At 38.1% G+C, this 22,326-nt stretch overlaps 2 protein-coding genes, 1 long non-coding RNA gene and 1 other non-coding gene across 5 annotated transcripts; 3 read left to right on the top strand and 1 right to left on the bottom strand.

The window, feature by feature from the left end:
- Window positions 1–1,188: 1,188 nt before the first annotated feature.
- LOC131311897 (cytochrome b-c1 complex subunit Rieske-4, mitochondrial-like) lies at window positions 1,189–4,811 on the bottom strand. Its single transcript, XM_058339525.1, has 2 exons — window positions 4,418–4,811; window positions 1,189–2,067 (listed from the first exon to the last, which is right to left on the bottom strand). The coding sequence occupies exons 1-2, from the start codon at window positions 4,602–4,604 to the stop codon at window positions 1,424–1,426; spliced, it is 831 nt and encodes a 276-aa protein (XP_058195508.1). The 5' UTR covers window positions 4,605–4,811; the 3' UTR covers window positions 1,189–1,423.
- On the top strand, window positions 3,206–4,734 carry LOC131311898 (uncharacterized). Its single transcript, XR_009195630.1, has 2 exons — window positions 3,206–3,332; window positions 3,371–4,734. It is a non-coding gene; the product is annotated as an uncharacterized LOC131311898 (long non-coding RNA).
- A 120-nt stretch (window positions 4,812–4,931) lies between the features above and the next one.
- On the top strand, window positions 4,932–5,004 carry TRNAK-UUU (transfer RNA lysine (anticodon UUU)). The gene has a single exon. It is a non-coding gene; the product is annotated as a tRNA-Lys (tRNA).
- Window positions 5,005–9,353: 4,349 nt separating this feature from the next.
- On the top strand, window positions 9,354–21,432 carry LOC131311900 (E3 ubiquitin-protein ligase ORTHRUS 2-like). 2 transcript variants are annotated; one of them, XM_058339528.1, is made up of 9 exons: window positions 9,354–9,895; window positions 11,899–12,431; window positions 13,028–13,153; window positions 19,302–19,401; window positions 19,487–19,548; window positions 19,625–19,727; window positions 19,898–20,033; window positions 20,180–20,397; window positions 20,814–21,432. In XM_058339528.1, exons 1-9 carry the CDS (start codon window positions 9,449–9,451, stop codon window positions 21,240–21,242), a joined length of 2,154 nt encoding a protein of 717 aa, XP_058195511.1. In that variant the 5' UTR covers window positions 9,354–9,448; the 3' UTR covers window positions 21,243–21,432. The 2 variants fall into 2 exon arrangements, with proteins under 2 accessions (XP_058195511.1, XP_058195512.1); XM_058339529.1 differs by lacking the exon at window positions 9,354–9,895 and adding an exon at window positions 10,770–11,045.
- Window positions 21,433–22,326: the final 894 nt, after the last annotated feature.

A 22,326-nucleotide genomic window follows, 5' to 3' on the forward strand; every position in this document is an offset into this window, starting at 1 on the left:
CTAATTCGATACGATTTCGGAACATATTTATCTAAAAACACAACAAGATTACAACACAAAACCCATTTAAGCCGTTTATTTGAAGACATTCCAAAATTATTATCCCGTCAACGTGATTTTTGACATGAATTTTTTTTCAACGAGATCTAAAATTTGAGCAGCTTAGATCGTTAATGTGAGCCCGGAAAAAGCCAACTAATGGGCAAATTGGACCATCTAGTTCATTTTCATAAACTGTAGGAAATTTTCTCCCCTTATTTTATTTTCAAGAAAATAATTGCGAGTTTATGCTCTACCCTTCGCTCCCCCGAATGTTAGACAGACATGCTATTTTCGAATAAAAAGTAAAGTACTTTTGTTCATATTTTTTGCATTTTTCACACAAAATTAAAGAATTAATTTATTTTGATCGTACACAAAAGTAATTTATTTTTTGATCTGAAATTACACGCCTTATTTTTAACATCTCACTATGACATCAGTATGTTCTCATAATTTATGGCATGACCATGATGGAGGATGGGTTGATTTATCGGTAGATTTCACTAGACCACCAAATTTTTTAAACCCAAGTTAGTAGTAGTAACTTAGATGGTTCCTTATACCCAGAATCAAACCTAACCATTATCCAACTTCACCTTAATAATGTTTACGATATAGTATTTGAACTGCCAAAATCTACAATTTTCCCAGGCTTACATACAGACATCCTCCCCTATCCTCCATTCCTCTTGGACTTTGCAAATACAAACCTACAAGTCAATCTTGTTTCACTATGTTCCGTTTGTCATCCTCAAGTTTACCCAAGTCACAACTGTCATAATCCTTCAAATTTTTTGTTCTTTCTGCACACAGCACAAAAGACACACCACTCTCTTCTTTCCTTCTTCTTCAACTTCTTCCGTCCTATTCAAAAGCTCAGAATCTCAGCACAACCAACAAAAGCAAAATCTTCCCACACACAATTGACCACGGTTTGATTTCCAGGGTTAAGCTGCAACAAAGTAATCTATTGTGAATTCCCTAATTTCAACATGGCGGATGGCCTGTCTTTGATCGAACCGGGAAGAAGATTAGTCAAAAGGTGCGCGCGTAGCCTGGACACCCCAGACCATCCACCCAAAAAAACAACTTGATCTCCTATTGCATCATATATTTCCAGCACCGTATGTGTCAGTGTCACGGCCCTTTATTAATAACATTAAGAACAAGTACCATTAAAACAGCCGAAAAGGCAAGTCAAATTAAGTACAAGTACCATTAAAAAACAGTCGAAACTGCTCAAGAAGAGGCCAGTTGCATTATTAAGATGAAAAAGAAAGAAAGAAGTCATGAAAAGCATTCTTTCATTGGTAAAAATAGAGAAAATGAATTTGTTGACAAACAACTCGAGGTTTGGAGAAACTATCAAAACTCCCTCATCTCATCCAATCATCAACTTGTTCTCCTCCAAGAACGCATAAGTAGGTACCTCAAGATTGTATGGCGCTGGCCCCTTGCGGATCCTTCCAGATATGTCATAGTGCGAACCATGGCACGGGCAAAACCAACCTCCAAAGTCACCAGCATTCGGCAAGGGGATACACCCCAGATGGGTGCATACTCCAACCACCACAAGCCATTCCGGGTTCTTAACTCTAGTAGAATCATCCTGGGGGTCCCGAAGGGAGGAAAGGTCAACACTGTTGGCCAACTTGATGTCATCCTCAGTTCTACGCCGGATGAAAACCGGCTTACCACGCCACTTGACTGTAACAGTGGACCCTGGTTCGATGCTGGAGAGGTCTACCTCAATGGAGGCAAGGGCGAGTACATCTTTGCTTGCAGACATGCTCAGGACAAACTTCAGCACCAGGAGACGGATCAAGGAAGCGTACACAAATCTTCCACCGGTCAGGACAAAGTAGGCAAATGCTCGCTTGCTGGGATCGCCTGGGGGATAACGCTCATGATTGTGGTTGTCATACACGATTTTTGATGTGGGGTTCTTGACAGCTGCCACAGTTGCTGGGACGTCTGGGATCATACCCTTGTCACGTGCAGTAGCTAGGGAATCAGAAGCATATCCTGAAAATTTTAATTCATTCATGTGAAAATTTGGGTGGTGTTTGGGATTTTCGCAAGCACGTCGGTCAAACCAAACAGATGTAACTGCATTTAACCATGACAAAACTGAAGGGAAAAGGATTATAACGGAAACATCAAATCCTCCCATCACCATATATCGATGTTCAATATTATTTGGAAAAACCAGGGACCAAAAAAAAAAAAAGTAGATATCAAGGAATTTTATAACTTTCTAGTGCGAGAAAACAAACAAAGAAGTTATCACCATACAAATATTGAGGCAAAAAATATTAATAGCCTGACGATTAATTCTATGAGTGCTAACAATGGAAACAATAATAACAGGACAAGCACACCAACAAGGGGAAAAAATTGAGGAAAAGCTACATAAATAGCAAAACAAGCAATTGATTGGCACATTATGTGCAATTTACTCCCTTGCCTTTGAACCTTGTTAATGTTGACCCCAAGGATCATTTGCAATGCAGATAATGACACCTCCACAACCCTCTTCCACCTTTGATTGATGATTCCACAGAGAGCTAAAGAGTAGGGAAAAAACACATGATTCAAACACCCCCTGCATATGCTACGGACCCAAAAAGAGCAATAAAAGGTAAAGGTCATTTACTTGTCAAAAAAAAGGTGATAGAGAATGGGTATATGTCATGACCATAAGGGGGCAACAGCATCCAAAATTTGTGGGGATGCCAAACTGCAAGATCTCTAAATCTCAGGCATGGGCAATATTTGATATGACTCGCTTTGAACCAGAAGTCTCCAGCCAAGTGTGTAATCTAAAACAATTGTCAAACCTTGTCCATTATCCTCCAACATGACAAGGCATTTTTTATTTCCAATCTACACCTTCCTGCTTCCCAAATATCCAGATTAACGTATACGTATGCACACACATCTTTTCAAACAAAGTTATAGTGAATTACCTTATCGACCAAGAAACTCATAACACACACTTGGAAAGGGTATGTATGAGATCAAAAGTTTTAGGTAAGTTCGAAGGCTTCAAAGTGGAAGGACCTCCAGACTTCTCAACGAATATGAGGAAGGGGCTTTGGTGGTTTTCGAAGGGATAGACCAAATAAACTATAGCCATCAACGGATACAGGAATTGGGCAGAGGTGTTTCTCATTTTTGTTATGGCACGAGGCAAGGTAGAGGCATTAAGAGGAGAGTTGATGATGAGTCATGAAGCACGGAGGTCTATTTTTTTGACTGACACATTGACTGGACCCCTAAGAACCCCTGTGTTCCTCCCCTTGATGATGGATAAAGGGAGGTAGAGGTGTTCCTCCCCTTGATGAATTGATTATCGTTGGAAGTTGGAACTCACTCATGAAAAATGAAAGCAACAAAGAGAGAACCAATTAGTTCAACAGCTCTTCCCCCTCAAGGGGTTGGGCTTGGGGGTTTGCTCCCTCTTAGGTCACAGGTTTCAAAATCTCTTAGGTTCTATCAACTCCTTGGGGTCCAGTCCATATAGAGCCTTCGCTCTAGCTTTAATTGGAACCCTCGCAATTGGGCAGTAGAATTGGACCCCCAAAATTAGTCGAAGTGTGTGAAAGCTGGCCCAAACACTTAAGTTATCAAAAAAAAAACTCTCCCCACAATAGCAGCTGAAATCTACAACTTGAAAATGAAAAGTTCAACATAATAATCATAACAAAAAGCCTTTTTATCTCTTCCCTAAATCTATAAGAGCCGGTTCCAGAAACGAAAAAGGTCCTTATTTTTTAAGAAAGCAATTTCAATTTCAAAAATTATGGACTTATTGAAATCTAAAAAAATGCAATATAGATCTTATTTGAAAGATTTCATCGAGATCTTTCATACAATACAAAAACAAAAACTGAAATTTTATTTTTCATTTACATTATTTTTGAGTTTAAAAATATAAAATAAACTACTTATTTTTTAAAAAAGTTTCTGGAACGGGACCTACCCCTTCTATCACATTAAAATACATAGTACAAAAAAATCAAATCAATCAACTAGACAAATCAATAGATACACAGAGGCGAAACGAAAAGAAATCATATCTAACCCTAAAAAAGAGAGAGAGAACCAGTAAGCACGACAGCTCTCTCCACAACTGCAGCTGAAATCTAGTAATATTTAAAAATGAAAATTTGAGATAATAATCATAACAGGTCAGTTTCATTCACATATCTTCCCTAAAATTACCCCACTTTTTTCACATCAGAACACATAAAACAAAAAATCAAATCAATCAACTAGAGAAATAAATCGATGCAGAGGCGAGAACAAATCTAACCCTAAATGCGAATCCTGTAACCAAAAAAAGAAAAGAAAAAATGGTGAAAGGTCTGACCTCTGATCTGATCCAGTACAACGGAGCTGGGAGCAAATGGGTTGCGCGGGGAGACGGATCTGGTGGGTCCGTTGGAGGGTGAATCGGAGCCGTTGATCGGATTCCTGGAGAAGAAAGCCGACGATGATGAGTGAGAGGACCTCCATGAGAGAGAAGAAGAAAGCCTCCTCCCTGTAACTCTCAACATCTTCTTCTTCTTCTTCCCTTTTTTCCTCTGCTTTCGGTGGGTTTGGTCCTTCTTAGGCTAGGGTTTCACTACGATTGGATGTGCCGATGAACGGAGAGAATTTGAGCCAAAGACGAACGAATGAACGAAACGAACTCCCAACAGAGCTTCTCTCCTCTGGAGGTTGAAACCAGGGGAATAGGCGAGGCGAGTTTTCTAGTGTCACGTGAAACGACGCCGTCCTTGATCGTCTGGTATATAACGAGTTGCTTTGAATGGGTCAACCACAGAGAAAGGTTGAAGACTTAATTTAATAATATTATATTCTGGAAACAAAGAATGACGAGAGCCGTCTTAGCTCAGCCGGTAGAGCGCATGGCTTTTAACCATGTGGTCGTGGGTTCGATTCCCACAGACGGCGATTACCTTCTTCGTCATTTTTTTTAATTTTTAACTGTTTGACACACACACCACGCTTATCGATTCCATCAAAGGCTTTTCCTTTCGGTTGTCGGAAATGTTGTGTGAACAAAAATGAAGTGAGGTGAAACCGTTCAGTTATCGAAAATGTTATGTGAAAAATTGGTTTTCAAAAGAAAAAAAAAATGAAGTGAGTTGAAGTAAAGGAAAATGAAATTTATTTTCCTGTGTGTATTCTGTTAAAAAAAAATCTTGCAGAAAAATAAAAATTCCTCCCTTTTGGGAAGATCTATTTTGCAGAAAAGTATTTCCTAGCGAGAAGGTTAAAGTTATGGGTCTTACAATTTACCTGGTAACTAAACACACATATAATTACCAAAAAATATGATTTTTCTATACTTTGTCTTCCTTTTCGTACAACTGAACCGGGCCAAAATTAGGTTTTGTTTTTTGGAGAAGAGTAGGGAAGGAAGAGTTTTTTGCATTCTCACTCTTGCCTTCTTGTTGTCTAGGGTTCAGGTTACAAGACCCAATTGTCCTCCTCCCATTCGGATAATCAAAAGTATTTTTGTGAAGTAGAATGATCCAAAGATATTTTAATTCACAATTTCAAAAATTGTCTCGATATTTCAATTTTTGTAGACCACCAGGCTAACAAATGCGGAGATTTGGCCACAATGGATTTTTGAGTGCTGCAAAAATGGAGTTTTACACTTTCATTTACCCGACTTTCCTTAATTGGATTAGAACCAGATAATTATTGCAGACTGAGGCAAGTACTTCGTGCATTTGATCAGCCACCAAGATTTGTTATTGCAATGGCAGAATGGTTAGGGTTAGCTACCCTGCCAGCAAGGCTACGAATGAATCGAGCCTCGAGCAGTTCGAGTTTTAGACTCCTGAAGTTCGCGAGTTGAGCTTATAAATTCAAAACTCAGCTCGTTTATAGAGGTTCATTTAGTAAATGAACCGGGGCTCATCTCTCTTGTAAACAAGACAAGTTCTGTAGTGTTCGAGCTCATCTCATTTATAAAAGGTTAGGTGATTCTTACCATAACAAACAAACTCCGCCGGAAAAAAAAATCAAACTCAATCTCGCATTTAAGAAATTCTTGTACGAAATAGTTCCTTTACTTTGCACTTAAATTTTACTCCTATCAATTATCAAAACATCAACAACAGTAATCAATTTCTTTAGCAAAACAAACACAGACTAATCATCCTTCACCGGGATTATATATAAATGGAATTATATTATTCGGAAAAAAATAAAAGAAAAAAGTTCCATCCTTCACTGGTAAATGTATGTACCATATTTTTTTTAATGAAGTGAAATATTAAACCTTTACGACTTCCTTCATCTCAAAAAGTTAAACCATCAATAAAACTTGAAATTTCATACATAATTTTTCGAATTTGTTCGCATCAAATTAAAATTTTAATCGAAATTCTTAATTTAATGCTAGAAAATTCAGAAAATAAGGAACGAAAATAAGTTCTTTTGTTTCACAAATTACACGTCTTGTTGTAATGATCTGTATTTTTTGGACGGAAAAAGTATTAATTCCTGTCGGTGGCACGAGCACAACGATTTTGGCATTAAAGAGGAAGGCTAATCAATTTTAATGCTTTATCGGTCAAAGTGTCTCCTACATCAAAGCACAAGCAACATGTCCAGTCCAATCCCAATGAGTATTTAGAAAATGCCAATTGATAATAATAGTTATTCTCCACAATCTAGAGTGCTACTGTATTTTTGCTAGATTAGTTTTTTTGCGCCGAAAGTTAACTACGGGGGCGCTCCGCTTTATTTTTAAATTTTTTTTTTCAAAAAGAAGGTAATTTTAAGTTCAAATAAGAAAATTAAATTTTTTTATTTTTTTAACTTGAAATTATTTTTATTTCCTAAAAGTTATTTTTAGGAAACTAGAACGGCACCTACTACTATTGTATGAGAAGGAATAATTCATTTGGATGAATTGCACGAGTTCCTGCGTGTGGATGTTCTTCCATTGGAATTATTTCTGGTCTAATGGGTAGGTTGGGATTATAGTTGTTCAGCTGTTGGACTTAATTATCTCGTAAATTTTCAAACAATTTATGTAATTTCCCGTAATTTTTATTTTGTAATTCATACATAATGTAATAAACTCTCATATCGAATGTCAAAAAAAAAGGGTCTAGTTTTTACTATTTGTCCACCTTCGACGTTTGGGATATTATTTTGAACCCCTTGTTAAGGGCGCTGCTATTCGCAGCCTTCTATTTACTCTCATAGCCCGTTAAAAATTTTCAATTATACTCGACAGTTAGTTACCGAAATTGAGATATATTTTCAGCGTCCAATTACCGAAATATAATATTTTTTTCAACAGATGTTTACCGAAAATGCATGTTCGGCAATTGTTTACCGAAAGCTGAACATATTTTCGACATGTAGTTACCAAAATATAATCTTGTTTTCAACAGCAATTTACCGAAATGTTATTTATGATTTTCAACAATCATTTACCGAAATTTAGTGGGCTACGGGAGTAAATAGAGGGCTGCGAATAGCGGCGCCCCTTGTTAAATGTGATAGAGTAGTGGAAGTAACATGGGATTACACAATTACGTAGTCCTTCCATATATTTTGCATGTATTTGATGATCACCCCTATTGCCTTATCTATTTCCCCTCCTACCCTTGTGGGTGAAGATAGTTTTTTGCCACACACTTTGATAGTTTTTCGCCACGCACTCTTCTCTGGTTGTTCTTCACTTTATCTTCTCAGTTGTATAGATGGATCTTGACTTCAGAGAGAAATGAACATAAAGGGAGTAAAGTACCACAGGTTTTGTATCACACAGGTAGGGGTGTACACAGTCCGGATTGGTCCGGTTCTCTAAAAAATCAGTAACCGAACCATTTCAAACGGTTCTAGAAAATTGAGAACCAGAACCTAACTAGTATATGTATGAAACTTAACCAGAACCAAACCGCAAGACAAGTCCGGTTTTGGTCCGGTTCCGATTCTATCCAATAAGCATCCAAACACTTATTCACAAAATATGAACTCATAAAATTAAAGAAATAACAAGATAATCTGTTGGAATAAGAAAGGAAGGAAGAAAATAAAAGTTTTCCTAATAAATGAAATTTCATCTCAAAATAAATTAAGTTTAGCAAGGAAAAGATTAACCTACCAAATTCAAATACTTATTTAATTACACACACATATATATATCTATATTATTTTAGTTTTAAACGGTCCGGTTCGGTTCTAATCACGGTTCATTAATTGAGAACCAATAACCGAACCAAAATTAATGGTTCTTATTTTTTTGGAACCATAACCTGACCGTAGATCCGCATAACCTGACCAAATAAGACGGTTCGGATCGGATCGGATCGGTTCTACGGTTCGGACGGTTTTCTTGAACACCCCTACACACAGGAGTATTAAATTTTTCTATTGTTTCAAAGAGAAATTTAGATGGGTGGCGTGGTTCGTATAGATAAACAAATAAAGTCGTAAGTTTTCAATACACTACATAAAAGTGCAATGCCCTCTCTCATTTTCACGACCACCATGGTGGATGACTACAATGGACTAGTGTAGGCTATCGCGATATATAAGGTAAAATACTTGGTTGATAGCAATTTAGGAGAAATTACACAATTCTTTTTGGTCAAAATAGCAAATATTTAGTCCAAAATATGATATTTCTTATCTTGTCTCTTAGTTGATCCACCCCCTATCGATAAGGTATGTTCGGGAAAGACAACGGTATTACTAGGTCAAATTACATAAGAATTGAGATGGTTTATGTCACTACCAGTGTTGTGGCGTAAAGAGAGAGAGAGAAATAAATGACTTGTAAAAAAGATTAGAACTGTTGCGCCATTGAGATAGGATAAAAGCAAAGAAGAACGACGCGCTAGCACGTCATTTCACACTAATAATGGCCACCTTCTCCATCTAAGTTTCTTTTTCCCATAAAAATGTAAGTAAGATTATCTAGGCCCCGCTTTTTTCTTACAAAAATAAAAATGGTGAAGCTTCATGATAGAAGTGTAAAGAGCCGTACTACAAATACAGGCACACTCCCAATAGTCTGATGCATATGGGTCCCATACGCATTGAACGACTGCGAACACGTTTGCGTCACATGTCCAGACGACACTTGCGTCAAATGCAGTTTCCAATATCCCAGGGGCACCCATACGCCATAGCATCCGACATCAGGGAGATGCACTGCAATTCCACCTTTGTCTTTTCACACTCCCCCAAAGGAGAGAGAAGAAGAAGAGAGGGAATATTCAAAATCATCCCAAAAATTTCCAAATTTCAACCCAACCCCGCCCATATCCCCCCGCCCCCCCCAAAAAAAAACCCTATTTATAAATCCAAGTCAAAGAGACTTTCCTCGTACTACTACTACTACCACCAACCCTACACAGCCATGGCGCACGACAGCGACCTCCCTTGCGACGGCGACGGCATTTGCATGGTCTGCAAGGGCAAGCCCGGCGACGGCGAGACCCTCACCTGCAAGACCTGCGTCGCCCCGTGGCACGTGGCTTGCCTCTCCGCCCCGCCCGAAACCCTAGCCGCCGCCGCCCAGTGGGAGTGCCCCGACTGCGCGTTCGTCGCCGGTGGCGCCAATGCGGCGGCGACGGCGGCGGTCGGCGTCGGATCGGAGATTGTGGCGGCGATCCGGGCGATCGAGTCGGACGGGTCGCTGACGGAGCAGGAGAAGGCGAAGCGGCGGCAGGAGCTCATGAGCGGCGGGGGGAGGCGGGGCGACGACGAGAAGGAGAAGGTGGAGAAGGCGAATGGGGTTTTGGATCTGTTTGATGAGGGTTTGAACTGCTCGTTTTGCATGCAGCTACCGGAGAGACCTGTTACGGTAACATCTCGCTCTCTCTCTGTCTATCTTTCCAGTTTGTAATCGGAACGGCGTTCCGGTCCGGTTTGTTTTGCTAGGGTTTAGTTTAATTGGGACTGTGTGGCTGTCTTGCCTGTCCAGTTTTGTTAGGGTTCAGTTCACTCGAGTTTATACGTTTTTGTGGGTCTGTCTCGGGTAAAAAGATTTAATCAGAATCCTTCATTTTGTAGAACACGTCGATAAGATAGATTATGGACGAGATAAGTTTGATCGGACTTCATTTTCTATAAGGACTAACCGCTTTTGTGTGAGAAACCATATTTGACTTCTTTTTTTTTTTATCAGACAAACATGATTCATTCATATGGCAAATGAAGTTCAATAAAATTGATTTCCATTATGAATATTCTTATGGACGAGATCTACAAAATGAACGATTTTGATATGTTTTTTTTTGGTCTGAAATTGAAAAAAAAAAGTTTGAAAATAGGAGGGGACTACACCCTAGCAAAATTTATCTGGAACTCGATCACTTTAATTGGGTCCTTTGCTTTTAATTGGCTCCTCTAAGTTGATGGTGTGATTGGTCTGAAGATGTGCGGTAAGCTGGTCTTTATCAAGAAAGAAATATCTGTCTGTCTTTCACGGTCATGGAGTTTATTAAGTCAAACAAGGAACTATTGGAAAATATCTCTGAAGTTATTTGACTGTTTGTTCAAAATTTTTTTTTTGTCAGTTAGCTTGACCTCGTTTGCTTTAATATTCCAACTCGTATGTATGGAAAATCGGATGGGGTCCGTTACGATATAGTTTTTCGAAAGAGTTGTTATCAAAGCACTTGATTTCTTTATGCTGTGAGTTTGAACTTTGACAACTGTCACTTTATTTTTTCTGATGGAATTTGAGTAGTAGATATTCTGCTAAGAAATATGGGGCTAAAGAACTGTTAGTCATCTGTGGTGAATTTTGAGGCAACGATTCATAATTCCTATGAGCAGTGGAGGGTAGAGAATCAACCTACAAAGTGTTGGATTTCGAACTTGCTATGGTTTTTTTGGACGTTAACAAAGATTTCAGATTTCACATTTTTTCTATGTTTTAGTTATTCGGTGATGTACACAAGTGTATGGGAAAATTTGGTGGATTCCTGTATCTCCAGTCCATTGAATCAGTAAGTTTGAAGATTTTGTGTAACCAGATGGTTCTTGATTCCTAATGGCAATATACAGGACGTTACTTGAGAAATATTACCCTCTTACAGTATGACCGCATTGATTAAGGGTTGAACCTCTCTACTTCTGTCATTTGTTTTCTTGCAAAACGAGTCAATTGAGAACAGCATAAGGTATCTGAACCTCTCTATTTCTGTCATTTGTTGTCTTGTAAAACGAGTCAATTGAGAACAGCATGAGGTATCTTTGCAATTTAATGGCTGCTTTTGGTTAGGCTCCATTTCTTAACGTTTTCATGGCTGGGGTTATGGTGCTACTCCTCACTCTTGCCACTCAATATTTGCAAACAACCAGCCAAGATTTTCCTTGGTGATCCTCTTTCCTTCCCCAAATTCTCAAATACTTGCACATCCTCACTTGAAACATTCTTAATAACCTTCCACACAGCTTCAAAATTTTAAAATACATATGCAGAAACCTTTCTTCTTTGTGACAACTCGTATATACTGGATCTCAAATGTTCATGATGTCATGCACCTCTCTCTCACATTTCTCTGTTCCAAATCTTCGTGCTGGAAACACGATTTGTTTGTACACATTGACACCTAATCTTCGTGATGGAATTCACTATGTTGTGCATGCACACTCAGCTGTACTATTGATTTTACCTCTTAGTTTACACAGTGTGGATGTACTAAATAGTAATTATGAGTTGTGATTGTTTTCTTGTAAAAACAGAGTAGCAATTTGATTGAATGCAGAGCTGTTCATCTTTTCTTAATCATTAAACAAAGTGTAGAATTTGTTTGAAGGTTTTGGCGATGAGCTAATCTTTCACCGCCTCTTTTGCAGACTCCCTGTGGTCATAATTTCTGCTTGAAGTGTTTCGAGAAATGGATTGGTCAGGGAAAGCGAACTTGTGCAAATTGCCGCAATGCAATTCCGCCCAAGATGGCAAGCAATCCTCGAATCAACTCTGCTCTTGTCATTGCCATCCGTATGGCCAAGATGTCAAAAACAAATGGTTCAGGGGGGCCACCAAAGGAGTACCACTTTGTTCACAACCAAAACCGACCTGACAAGGCTTACACCACTGAAAGGGCAAAGAAAGCAGGAAAGGCTAATGCTTGTAGTGGAAAGATTTTTGTCACAGTCCCTAATGATCATTTTGGACCAATTCTGGCAGAGAATGACCCAGAAAGGAAACAGGGTGTGTTGGTGGGTGAGACTTGGGAGGGTCGAATGGAGTGCAGGCAATGGGGAGCTCACTTTCCTCATGTGGCAGGAATTGCTGGGCAGTCAGAGTATGGGGCCCAGTCTGTGGCGCTCTCCGGAGGATATGAAGATGACGAGGATCATGGCGAGTGGTTCCTCTACACAGGAAGGTATGTTCATTTGTACTCTACTTTGAGTGATGGTCATTCGGGGCTGTGTTTGCTTTTCACTGGCACCATTACAAAGACGAAAAAGGATTTCGTGTGACATTATAACGACATACTGAAAATGATTGTTGCTTGCTGATGTAAGTTAAGTTTATCTTGTCTGGTGCGGTCTATGATTTGAATGTGTGAATGAAAGCTGGCTGCTTATTGATGGTATTCACCTTGTAATTAACTATTTTGAGCCACTTTACACATCAGATAATTGGTTGAGGTTTAGCAAATTTGGTACTGGTTGCGTACTGTTGAGAAACGTCAGAACTGTGCATTGTTAGTTGATTTATCATTGCGTGGATGCTCTATTCTATTTCCCTAGCATTTGGTTATTAGATCCATGCCAAGTTTCATTTTGCTGAAAAGTATGATTAGATGTGGCCATACTAGTTGCAAGAGTCAAGTTTGAATGCCTTTAGATGAACACGATTCTACTCATGATTTTTTATTTTTTTTGATCATCTACTCATGATTACTCCATTATTTTTCAGTTCTTGCCATGCATGTGTTGAAAATTGATCCCTTTGCTTCTCTATTTTGGTGAACAGTGGTGGAAGAGACCTCAGTGGGAACAAAAGAACGAACAAGATGCACTCATTTGATCAGAAGTTTGATAAAAGTAATGAGGCATTACGGGTCAGTTGCCGCAAAGGTTATCCTGTCAGAGTCGTGAGGTGAATTGTGTGAATCTTTTATTTTGGCATCTAGTAAAACTAAATACAGTGCCTGTTCTATTTGATACACACACCATTGAGGTGGGTGCAGTTTATTGTAAGTTTTTCATTATGATGTTACACATAATATTGAACAACCCAGTAAATTTTAGGACCTAGAATGATCATGATTTTCACAATACATAAACACAACGCAGAAATTATATGAACTTAATTTTACATACCTGGATCCATCTGAGCAGAACCTTGTCTGAACAAATAGTTAATCGAAAATGCTTAGGAACCTGAAAAGAGCTTGAGCCCTTGTTAGGAAGAGATTTCTCTCCCTTGACTCCCAATTCATTCTGTACAGCCTAACTTTATTTGATGAGAAAAGGCTGTACTATATTTTTTCTCATAGTCAGGGAGAGGGCTTCCTCCTCTTATCTATGAATTCTTCCATCTACCTTCATCAATGAAAGAACAAGATATAGTGTATTCATTATTTAGTTATGTCGTCCATACACATCATTATCGCTCCACAACGGAATTATTGAGCTCATTTAATTGTTAGACGTCCAAGGCAATCATGTGGGCAAAGCATTCATGTGGGCCATATTCTTACATTCTCCCACTTGGCCCATTTGATCACTTATGTACGGGCTTCATACGGTAACATTAGGCGCGCAATTAGACTGTATATTGCCTTGCTTCAATTCGATAAGAATCATAACACCATAATAAAAGTATAAAACAACCTACAAATGCGAGTCATAACGGTTCTATATCCAAATATGACATAGTTCCTTCCAACATTAGCAATTGTTCAATTAAAGTCTTAAATAAGGAGTGTACTTCAAAGGTCCAATGATAATTTGTTCCAGTAATCATTTACATTCACTTACATGTATGTAAATTGTTTATAATAGGAAATTATCAAAAACACGTCAGTGAGATCTCTCAAAGAGTCAAATAATATCAACATCATATTGCAGCCCCTGAAACATAAGTTATAGCTATTTCAGGGTATGCTAGACTCGTTCAATTAGCATTTTTACTAAACGCCTTTGCACTAGCCCATTTTCTTATGTGGATTTGCAATCATAAGCTGTGTGCCTATGCATTTAGTGACACTTTTTTGTTTATGAATTTTTTTTTCTTAGAGAAGAAAATAGTTGCGGAATCATAAACTCTTAGGGTATGTTTGGTCGGATGGAATTAAGGTTGGATTGGAATAGTCATTCCAATGACTTCTTTATTCCAATATTTGGTTCACAATTGAATAATGGAATGATAATTTCAAATGACATCACTATTCACCTTAGTAAAGGAATTGTCATTCCATCCAAAAACTAAGGAATTGTTATTCCATTTCTTTGTCACACCAAAATTACTAGTGCCACTCCAACATTCACTATTGCCACACCAAAAATTACTATTGCCACTCCAAAAATTGCTATTGCCACACTATTTCATTGGAGATGAGAATGATTATTCCTAAGCACAACCAAACATGAGAATGAGAATGATTATTCTATTTTCAATTCCTCCAATTCTATTCCATTCTTAATTCCATTCCTATTCACATTCCATTCCATCCAACCAAATGCACCCTTAGGGTTTGTTCATTTTTGGATTTGAATTTGTAATGATTAGGGTAGGGAGTTAGGGGCAATGATTAAGGTAATGATTGGAGAGAGAGAGATAAAAAGGAAAATAATGATTGGCGATAGCAGTGATTTAAAAAGCGTGCGAAGCGCGCGCTATAGCGCGAGGCGCAGTGCAGCGCAAGGATTGCGCTTCGGAACTATGGGCTATAGCGCAGAACACAAAGGCGCAAGAAAGGCGCTGAAGCGCGCGCTATAGCGCAAGGCGCTGAGGCGCGCGCTTTTTGCTGTGAGGTAAAAATCAGTCTTACGTTCGCGATGCACTGAATAATTTCTTCCTTTAAATCGATGGGAGCCCTATTCGATCGACAAACCAGATCGAGCAACAGCCTCTTCGACGATTCAGAGTCTCGGACGATCGGACCCAGCTTCTTCTTCTCTGGTCTCCCTCTCCCTCTCCCTCTCTGATTGTTGACTCCAAGTAACAACTTCTTCCTCCTCCTCCTCCTCCTCTCACCATCTCACATTTGCTTCCTCCTCCTTCTCCTCCTCCTCTCACATTCTTCTTCCTCATTTTCTTTCTATTTTCACCGATTGTCGAGGACCCCCCTTTTCTTTTTTCTTTTTTTTCCAGTCACAACCCCCCTTTTCTTTTTCTTTTCTTTTTTTTCAGTAGGACCCCCCTTTGCTTTTTTTTTCTTTTTTTTTCACCTGTTTTTTTTTTTTTTTTGTTTCCAGCTCTGTTTAAAGTATTTGTTCAGTTTGTTGTATTTATTTGTACTTGTTATTTGTAGATGACATCTGAAAATTCTAGTAATGCCTATGCATGCCTCTAGATTTTATTGTCTTTAATCCTTTTGTTATGTCTCTAAGGCTAAACATTATTATGTTAGCTTTTCATGGATGATATGTTATGTTTAGTGTTTGGTACTTTCGTTTTACCATTGACATGTTATGTTTTATGACATTTGAAAGTTTTACAAGTGTTTATTTGTGTTGAAAACTTGTTCTAATAAAATTTGCCTTGTGTAGATTTTTTTTTTTTTTTTTTGCGCTTCGCGTCAATAAAGCTCGCGCCTTGCCTTGCGCTTTGCGCTAAAGCCCCAAGGGATCGGTGCGCCTCGGTGCGCCTTTCGCCATTTAAAACACTGGGCGATAGGGGTAATGAGTTGATTTTGGAGTAGGGTAATAATTTAGAGTCCAAATCCTAAAAACCCAACCGAACAAGCCCTTAGTGACTCCTAAGCCCTAAGATTTATTTTCCAACTGTTATTCATGAAGTGTGGCCTCAATGCATGGCAAAATTCAACCAACATAATTGATGAAGCAATGATAGTTACTTGAAAATTTTTGTTTGCTTCTTCCCATAATAAGATCAAATAATCAAATGTAGATTTTCTACTATCAACGCATCAAACGAAATCTAAATTTGAGTAGCTAATAAACTCAAGATTTATAGACATCCTAAATGTGAGCATATAATTTGCAGTTTCAAAATTCATGAGAGAAACGACTATTCGCAAGCACATAGCGTCAACATACGAATAAACAACATAACCTAGCTCCTAATACCCTTTAGATATATACACCGATTAATATTCCCCTTAAATTCAGGGGAGATGATGGCACTGGTGAACTTAATATACCATTGTCGGGAAGCTTGTTTAAGTCAATAAATTGACTTCATAAGTTGGCAAGTTAAGTGTTCCTTGACCATAATAGAGAAACCTTCATATTGATCCATATAGACTTCCTAATCTAAAAAACAATTAAATTCATTTCAAAAACCTCCAAATCATAACAAGCCACCAATGTCTTGAAGATTCTTAGCAAGTTCTTCTTGGATACATGAGAGAAGGTCTCTTTGTAGTAAATGCCTCCTTTCTGAGTAAAACCTTAGCAACAAGTCTGGCTTTATGTCATTCGATATTACGCTCAGTGTCACATTTGGCCTTAAATGTATCATTCAGGAAATTCAACGAGATTCCAGACTTCATTCTATTCCATCAACTTTAACACATCATTCATGACACCAATCCATTCAGTAGAGACAATACGTCCTATGGCTTCTTTAAACAAAACCGGTTCCTTACCAATTTTATATCTGATTCTCGTAGATATACCACATAATCTTCTGAAACAGCTGATCTCATTTTCCTTTGAGATCTTCGTAAGGCAATTTCTTCTTGTTACTCTATAATTGCTTCATTGGTGACAATCTCATTATGGGGTAATTGGCCATTCATTTGTTCTATTTTATTATGTTGTTTAACAAAAATAAGAACAACATCCTTTGAAGTTATCGGTAAAGGAACTTGCACCGTAACTTCATGAATGACCATATTTTGTGGTTTATCACCTCCACTGATTTCACCATTTTCAATGAATCTACCATTACTGGTTTCTACAATGCTCGTACTATGGTGAGGACATTAAAACATGTACCCTTTGTATTTTTTCAGGGTAACCAACTAAGTAACCACTAATTGTTCTTGATTCAATTTCTTTTCACGTGGAGTATAAATTCTAGCTTCCACTGAGCAGCCCCTACATGCAGGTGTTTAAATTTGGTTTCCTTCATTTTGATCCATAGTTTAAAAGGAATCTTTAGAACTGTCTTTCTAGGAATCCAATTTCAAATTTACACAACAGTTTTTTTTTGAAAATGATACAAGGATTGATGGCAGCGGTCTTAAGTGCATACATCCACAAGATACCGAGTATTGTAGAATTACTTAACATACTACTCAGTACTCACCATGTTCATTAAATAATGTTCGACTACATGTTTCAGCTTTACTTTTTGCCGCAGCGTTCCTGAGATAGTATATTATGCAGATGTGTCACGTTTTTTCTGAAGAATTTAGCAAATGGCCATCAAGCTAGCTTTAGGGTATACAAAAACTTATAAAGAGTACCAGAACCAATAAAACAAGCATTCTTAGATAAAGTGATACATTTATTTCTAAATTTGAAATAGTACCCATCATAATCAAATTTAGGCTAGAGTCTAATTTCTGTAAATAGAAGGAACATAAAGCGTTTGAAGCAAATCTTTGATGATGATCGGAATACAAAAAAGAAAAATAATAATAACAGATAAGTTCCGATAATTATAAAGAAATCACTATGTCGTGTTAGGAACATACGTAGTGGTCCTAGATAGTGTTCTAAAAGTCGCTAGGCGCTAGTCGGGCGGTCAGCCACCTTTGAGCGATTAATCGGTGTATATTAATTAGTAATTGGCGAATAATCGTTAGTCGGACCTAATCGGATAGACCCCGCCAATGATTAATCGGCGAATAATCGTTAGTCGGACCTAATTGGATAAACCTTGCCAACGATTAATCGCCGATTAATTCCTTGTTTTAGAACATTGGCCCTAGAATCTACCAACACGTATTAAGAAGGAGCTTTACGTGGGTTTGATTCAAAAAAATACATAAATGAGATTCATACCTTTCTTTTTGAATCATTCCCTTCATTTTGATCCATAGTTCTAAAAGGGTCTTTAGAATTGTCAGTAGACCGACCAAAACCATGTATTGGATAATATATGCTCCATTTTATCATGCCATGCCATAATCATATACACATACATGTATATGAACACGTGATCATCCAGACCTCATTCTTAACCAGTGCTCTAATACCACATCACATGTAAGTTTTTCGTTATGTTGTTACCTCTGGATTGGAAGGAATTCTCGAATTTTTGGAGGCAAACAAAGAAGCTCAAGTGAAGTTTTGGCTTGCATTGATGATAATGTTCGACTTAGAGTATGCACGTGGGAGCAGTACCCAAACTCTTTTGAGAACCAAAGCCCGTGTAGCCTTTGGAATATCTCAAACAGAGTTCTTGGGTCTTGGTTATATTTGAGGCATCTGTTGTTAGGCATTTTCTCCCTTGTATAGGTTTTTGTATTGTGGGTTTAATCCCCTTGTTGTTTGAGTTGGTTGGTTATAAAATTTGACATTTACCGATACACACACACACAGTGAGCTTCCTGTGAGGACCTTAAATAAGCTCCTTAAGTGCGGTCCTCATAGATCCCGATAAATTGAACAACCCAATAAATTTTAGGACCTAGAATTATCATGATTTTCACAATACATAAACATAATGCGGAAATTATATGAACTTAATTTTACATACCTGGATCCATCTGAGCAGAACCTTGTCTGAACAAATAGTTAAGTGAAAATGCTTAGGAACCTGAAAAGAGCTTGAGCCCTTGTTAGGAAGAGATTTCTCTCCCTTGACTCCCAATTCATTCTGTACAGCCTAACTTTATTTGATGGGAAAAGGCTGTTCTATACTTATTTCCATTGCAGTTGGTATCTATAACCCTGATGCCTTTCATAGTTTAAAAGAAAGTGACGAACTTGCAGTTAGAACAATGCCATAATGTCTTATTATCTAGCTAAATTGTGTGTCTCTGTTTTTTTTTCCCTCCCAAAATTAGTTAGTTGTTGTGAGAAGGTTGTTGGAATTCTTTTCCCGACATTTCTCTTGTTCAAAGCAGCAATCAGTTCTAACCTGCTTGTTTTCTTGATGACAGGTCCCATAAGGAGAAAGATTCGTCTTATGCACCTGAAACAGGCGTACGCTATGATGGGATTTACAGGATTGAAAAATGTTGGCGCAAAGCTGGAATTCAAGTAGGATAATTGCTAGTAGTATGAATTCCTGAAATATGATAGATTAGGCCTGTGAATATACCTTCTGACAATTTTTCTATATTAGGGGTTTATGGTTTGTCGATACCTTTTTGTTCGATGTGACAATGCCCCTGCCCCATGGACAAGGTTTGTTAGCATCCTTCTCATTACTGTCATCGACTTTATGTACGTGTTTATTAAACCTTTTACATTTTATCCGCAGTGATGACAACGGGGACCGCCCAAGGCCTTTGCCAAACATTCCAGAGTTGAAGAATGCAACTGATATTACTGAAAGAAAGGGTGTTGCCTCTTGGGATTATGATGTGAGCTGCCTCTCTCTACACTCTTTTGGGAGATTTTCCTTTTAGGCCTCTATTCGTAGCAACAACATATTTGTTTGAACATTAGTAATATACATCTTTCCTTCCTGCTGTAGTGGTAGTGGTTTAGAACTTGAGTAACTGGTACTAATTTCATATTTCTTGTATATCAGGAAGAAAAAGGTTGCTGGATGTGGAAAAAACCTCCACCAGAAAGTAGGAAACCAATTGACAGTGTACAAGAGGATGGGACAACCAAGGTTAGACGTCATAGACCCGCTCTGTCCATACAAGAAAGACTTCTCAAGGGTATGGTTTCTTACCTGAACTTTAACATGCATTTTCCTATGAATTTAGTCTGTAATCTTTGTAACTTTAGTCTGTCCCTTCTATTGCTTTACTTCTGAGCAAGAGGTCCAATTGTGTGTGCTCACAAAATGTACTCTACTCCGCAGAATTCAGTTGCAGTATCTGCCGGAAAGTAATGAGTCTGCCCCTTACTACGCCCTGTGCTCATAATTTCTGCAAGTCCTGTTTGGAGAGTTCCTTTGCTGGCCAAACTTTCATAAAACAGAGGACATGTGAAGGTGGACGGACGTTAAGAACACAGAAGAATATCATGAAATGCCCATCTTGCCCAAATGATATTTCCGACTTCCTTCAAAATCCACAGGTAAGCCTAGCATATCCTTGTAGTAATGTTAGGCACCATTTTTAAAACCTTTTATTTAGGGAGTAAGTTTAGTGTTTCCAAGAATCTTTGTAAATTTGTATAGACAATCTTTCCTTGTTTTAAATACAAAGATGAGAACCTTTTCCTGTTTAGTACCTGAGCAAGACACACACAAAAAAAAAACTTTTTATTAGCCTTTTTCCCTTGAAATTTGAGCAGAATTTAAGTAGCAGATTAAGAAAAATTCAATGTGATTCAGTTTTCCCAGCCATTTTTGAGATTGTTCATCAACTTGTACTAATTTGTTTTACTAAATGCCACAATTGCTGATACACGAGCTGCATCATGGTTATGTCAGAAATGTGTATTGTCACTGAGAATGAGATTTGACATGCATGATTCCTTTTCCATGGTAGGTTAATAGAGAGTTGATGGGAGTGATAGAATCACTCCAGCGCCAAAGTAAACAGACAGAGGATGATGAAGCAAGTGAGGAAACAGATGGCACTGACGAGAAGCCTGATGTGGTGCCTGATGTGGTTTCTGAAGATGCAGAGCTTTGCAGTGAAACTTCTGATATGCTGAAAGAGGATACAGAAGGCAAAGAAGGTATTCAAAAGTCTCCAACCAAAATCAAACCCCAGGAGCAAAAGAAATCAAGTGGTGGTGATTCTATACCCACTGAAAAACCTCTTGAGAAACTTGATTCAGTGGATGATGAACATGAAAAGTCTGGTAAAGAAACAAAAAAAGCTGCAGTTGACAACAAAGTTAAGAGATCTAACAAGCGAAAGGCCGATGATTCTCCCGGTGCCAGGGTGAAGACCAGAAAGCAGAAGGCTTAACCATTGGTGCAAGATGAAGATTTTGTATGTCCTTTATCCTATATGTAGGGTATTTTTGGCAGTTGCAGAGTACTTTTAGTTTTCCATATTTTGCAACTGGTAATCTTGCTGAAGCACTAGGATCTTTTGTGGAACACAGAACAAACGCGAGTTGGTTTACTTTATGGTTATCAAACTACAGTATTATCTATCTCTCTCTATTGATTTGTGATATCAGAAAGGATATGAAGTTTTTTTCTATTTTTGTTTGTGTCGATGCCTTTGATGCTTCTTATCTTAACTTTGAATTGTTTCGACCCTTTTTCCTCCTATATCAGGCTCCTTCGCTTTTTCGATTAGAGAAGGCCAACAAAGGTTTTCTCAGGCATTCCAATTGTGTCACAAATTTATTAGGCAATGTGAATATAATTTTTCTGAGATTGTACATCAGGTACTTCTCCAATTTTGGGTTGTCAACGACTTGTTAGACTAGATTAAAACTTTTGGTTGTAGGGGACAAGAAATTAGCAAATTTGGCTTAGTGAATTATTCTCTAGATAACTTTTTGAGTTCTCTTACAGCAAAATTATGGGTATAATATCATTTCTGCAAATTGGAAATAAACATAAACTGGGAAGCTAATGAGATCAGGTGAGGGTTACCTGGATCGGAGATTGTTGCGATACGCGGAACGGGATTGCGGTATATGTCATACCTGTTGGAAGCGGGACGGTGTGCGTAGGCTCTTTCAGATCATTTGTTTGGAATGAAATTAATTCCGGATGTGCAACATCTTGTCGATCATTTTAGTAATAGTACAGTAGTATCTATATATGACAATCATCAACATTAATTTTTGAGGGATTATTTTGTCATATGATTTGAGGGATTTTTTTTGCTATATGAGTGTATTTATCATCTGTATACCATTTTTACCTTCGGAAAGCCAGAATCCCCATACCAATTCGCTATGATTGCCATCGTTTGATCTGGTTCGTAGTTCATGGACGGTCCTAACTATTTGCTCTTTAAAAAAAAAAAACTAGAAAATTGAGAGAAAGATGTATGTTTGTCAAAATTCTGTTTGCTCTCTTTCTTTTTTCCA

Source organism: Rhododendron vialii, chromosome 12a, assembly GCF_030253575.1.
Source record: "Rhododendron vialii isolate Sample 1 chromosome 12a, ASM3025357v1".
NCBI classification, from domain to species: domain Eukaryota; kingdom Viridiplantae; phylum Streptophyta; class Magnoliopsida; order Ericales; family Ericaceae; genus Rhododendron; species Rhododendron vialii.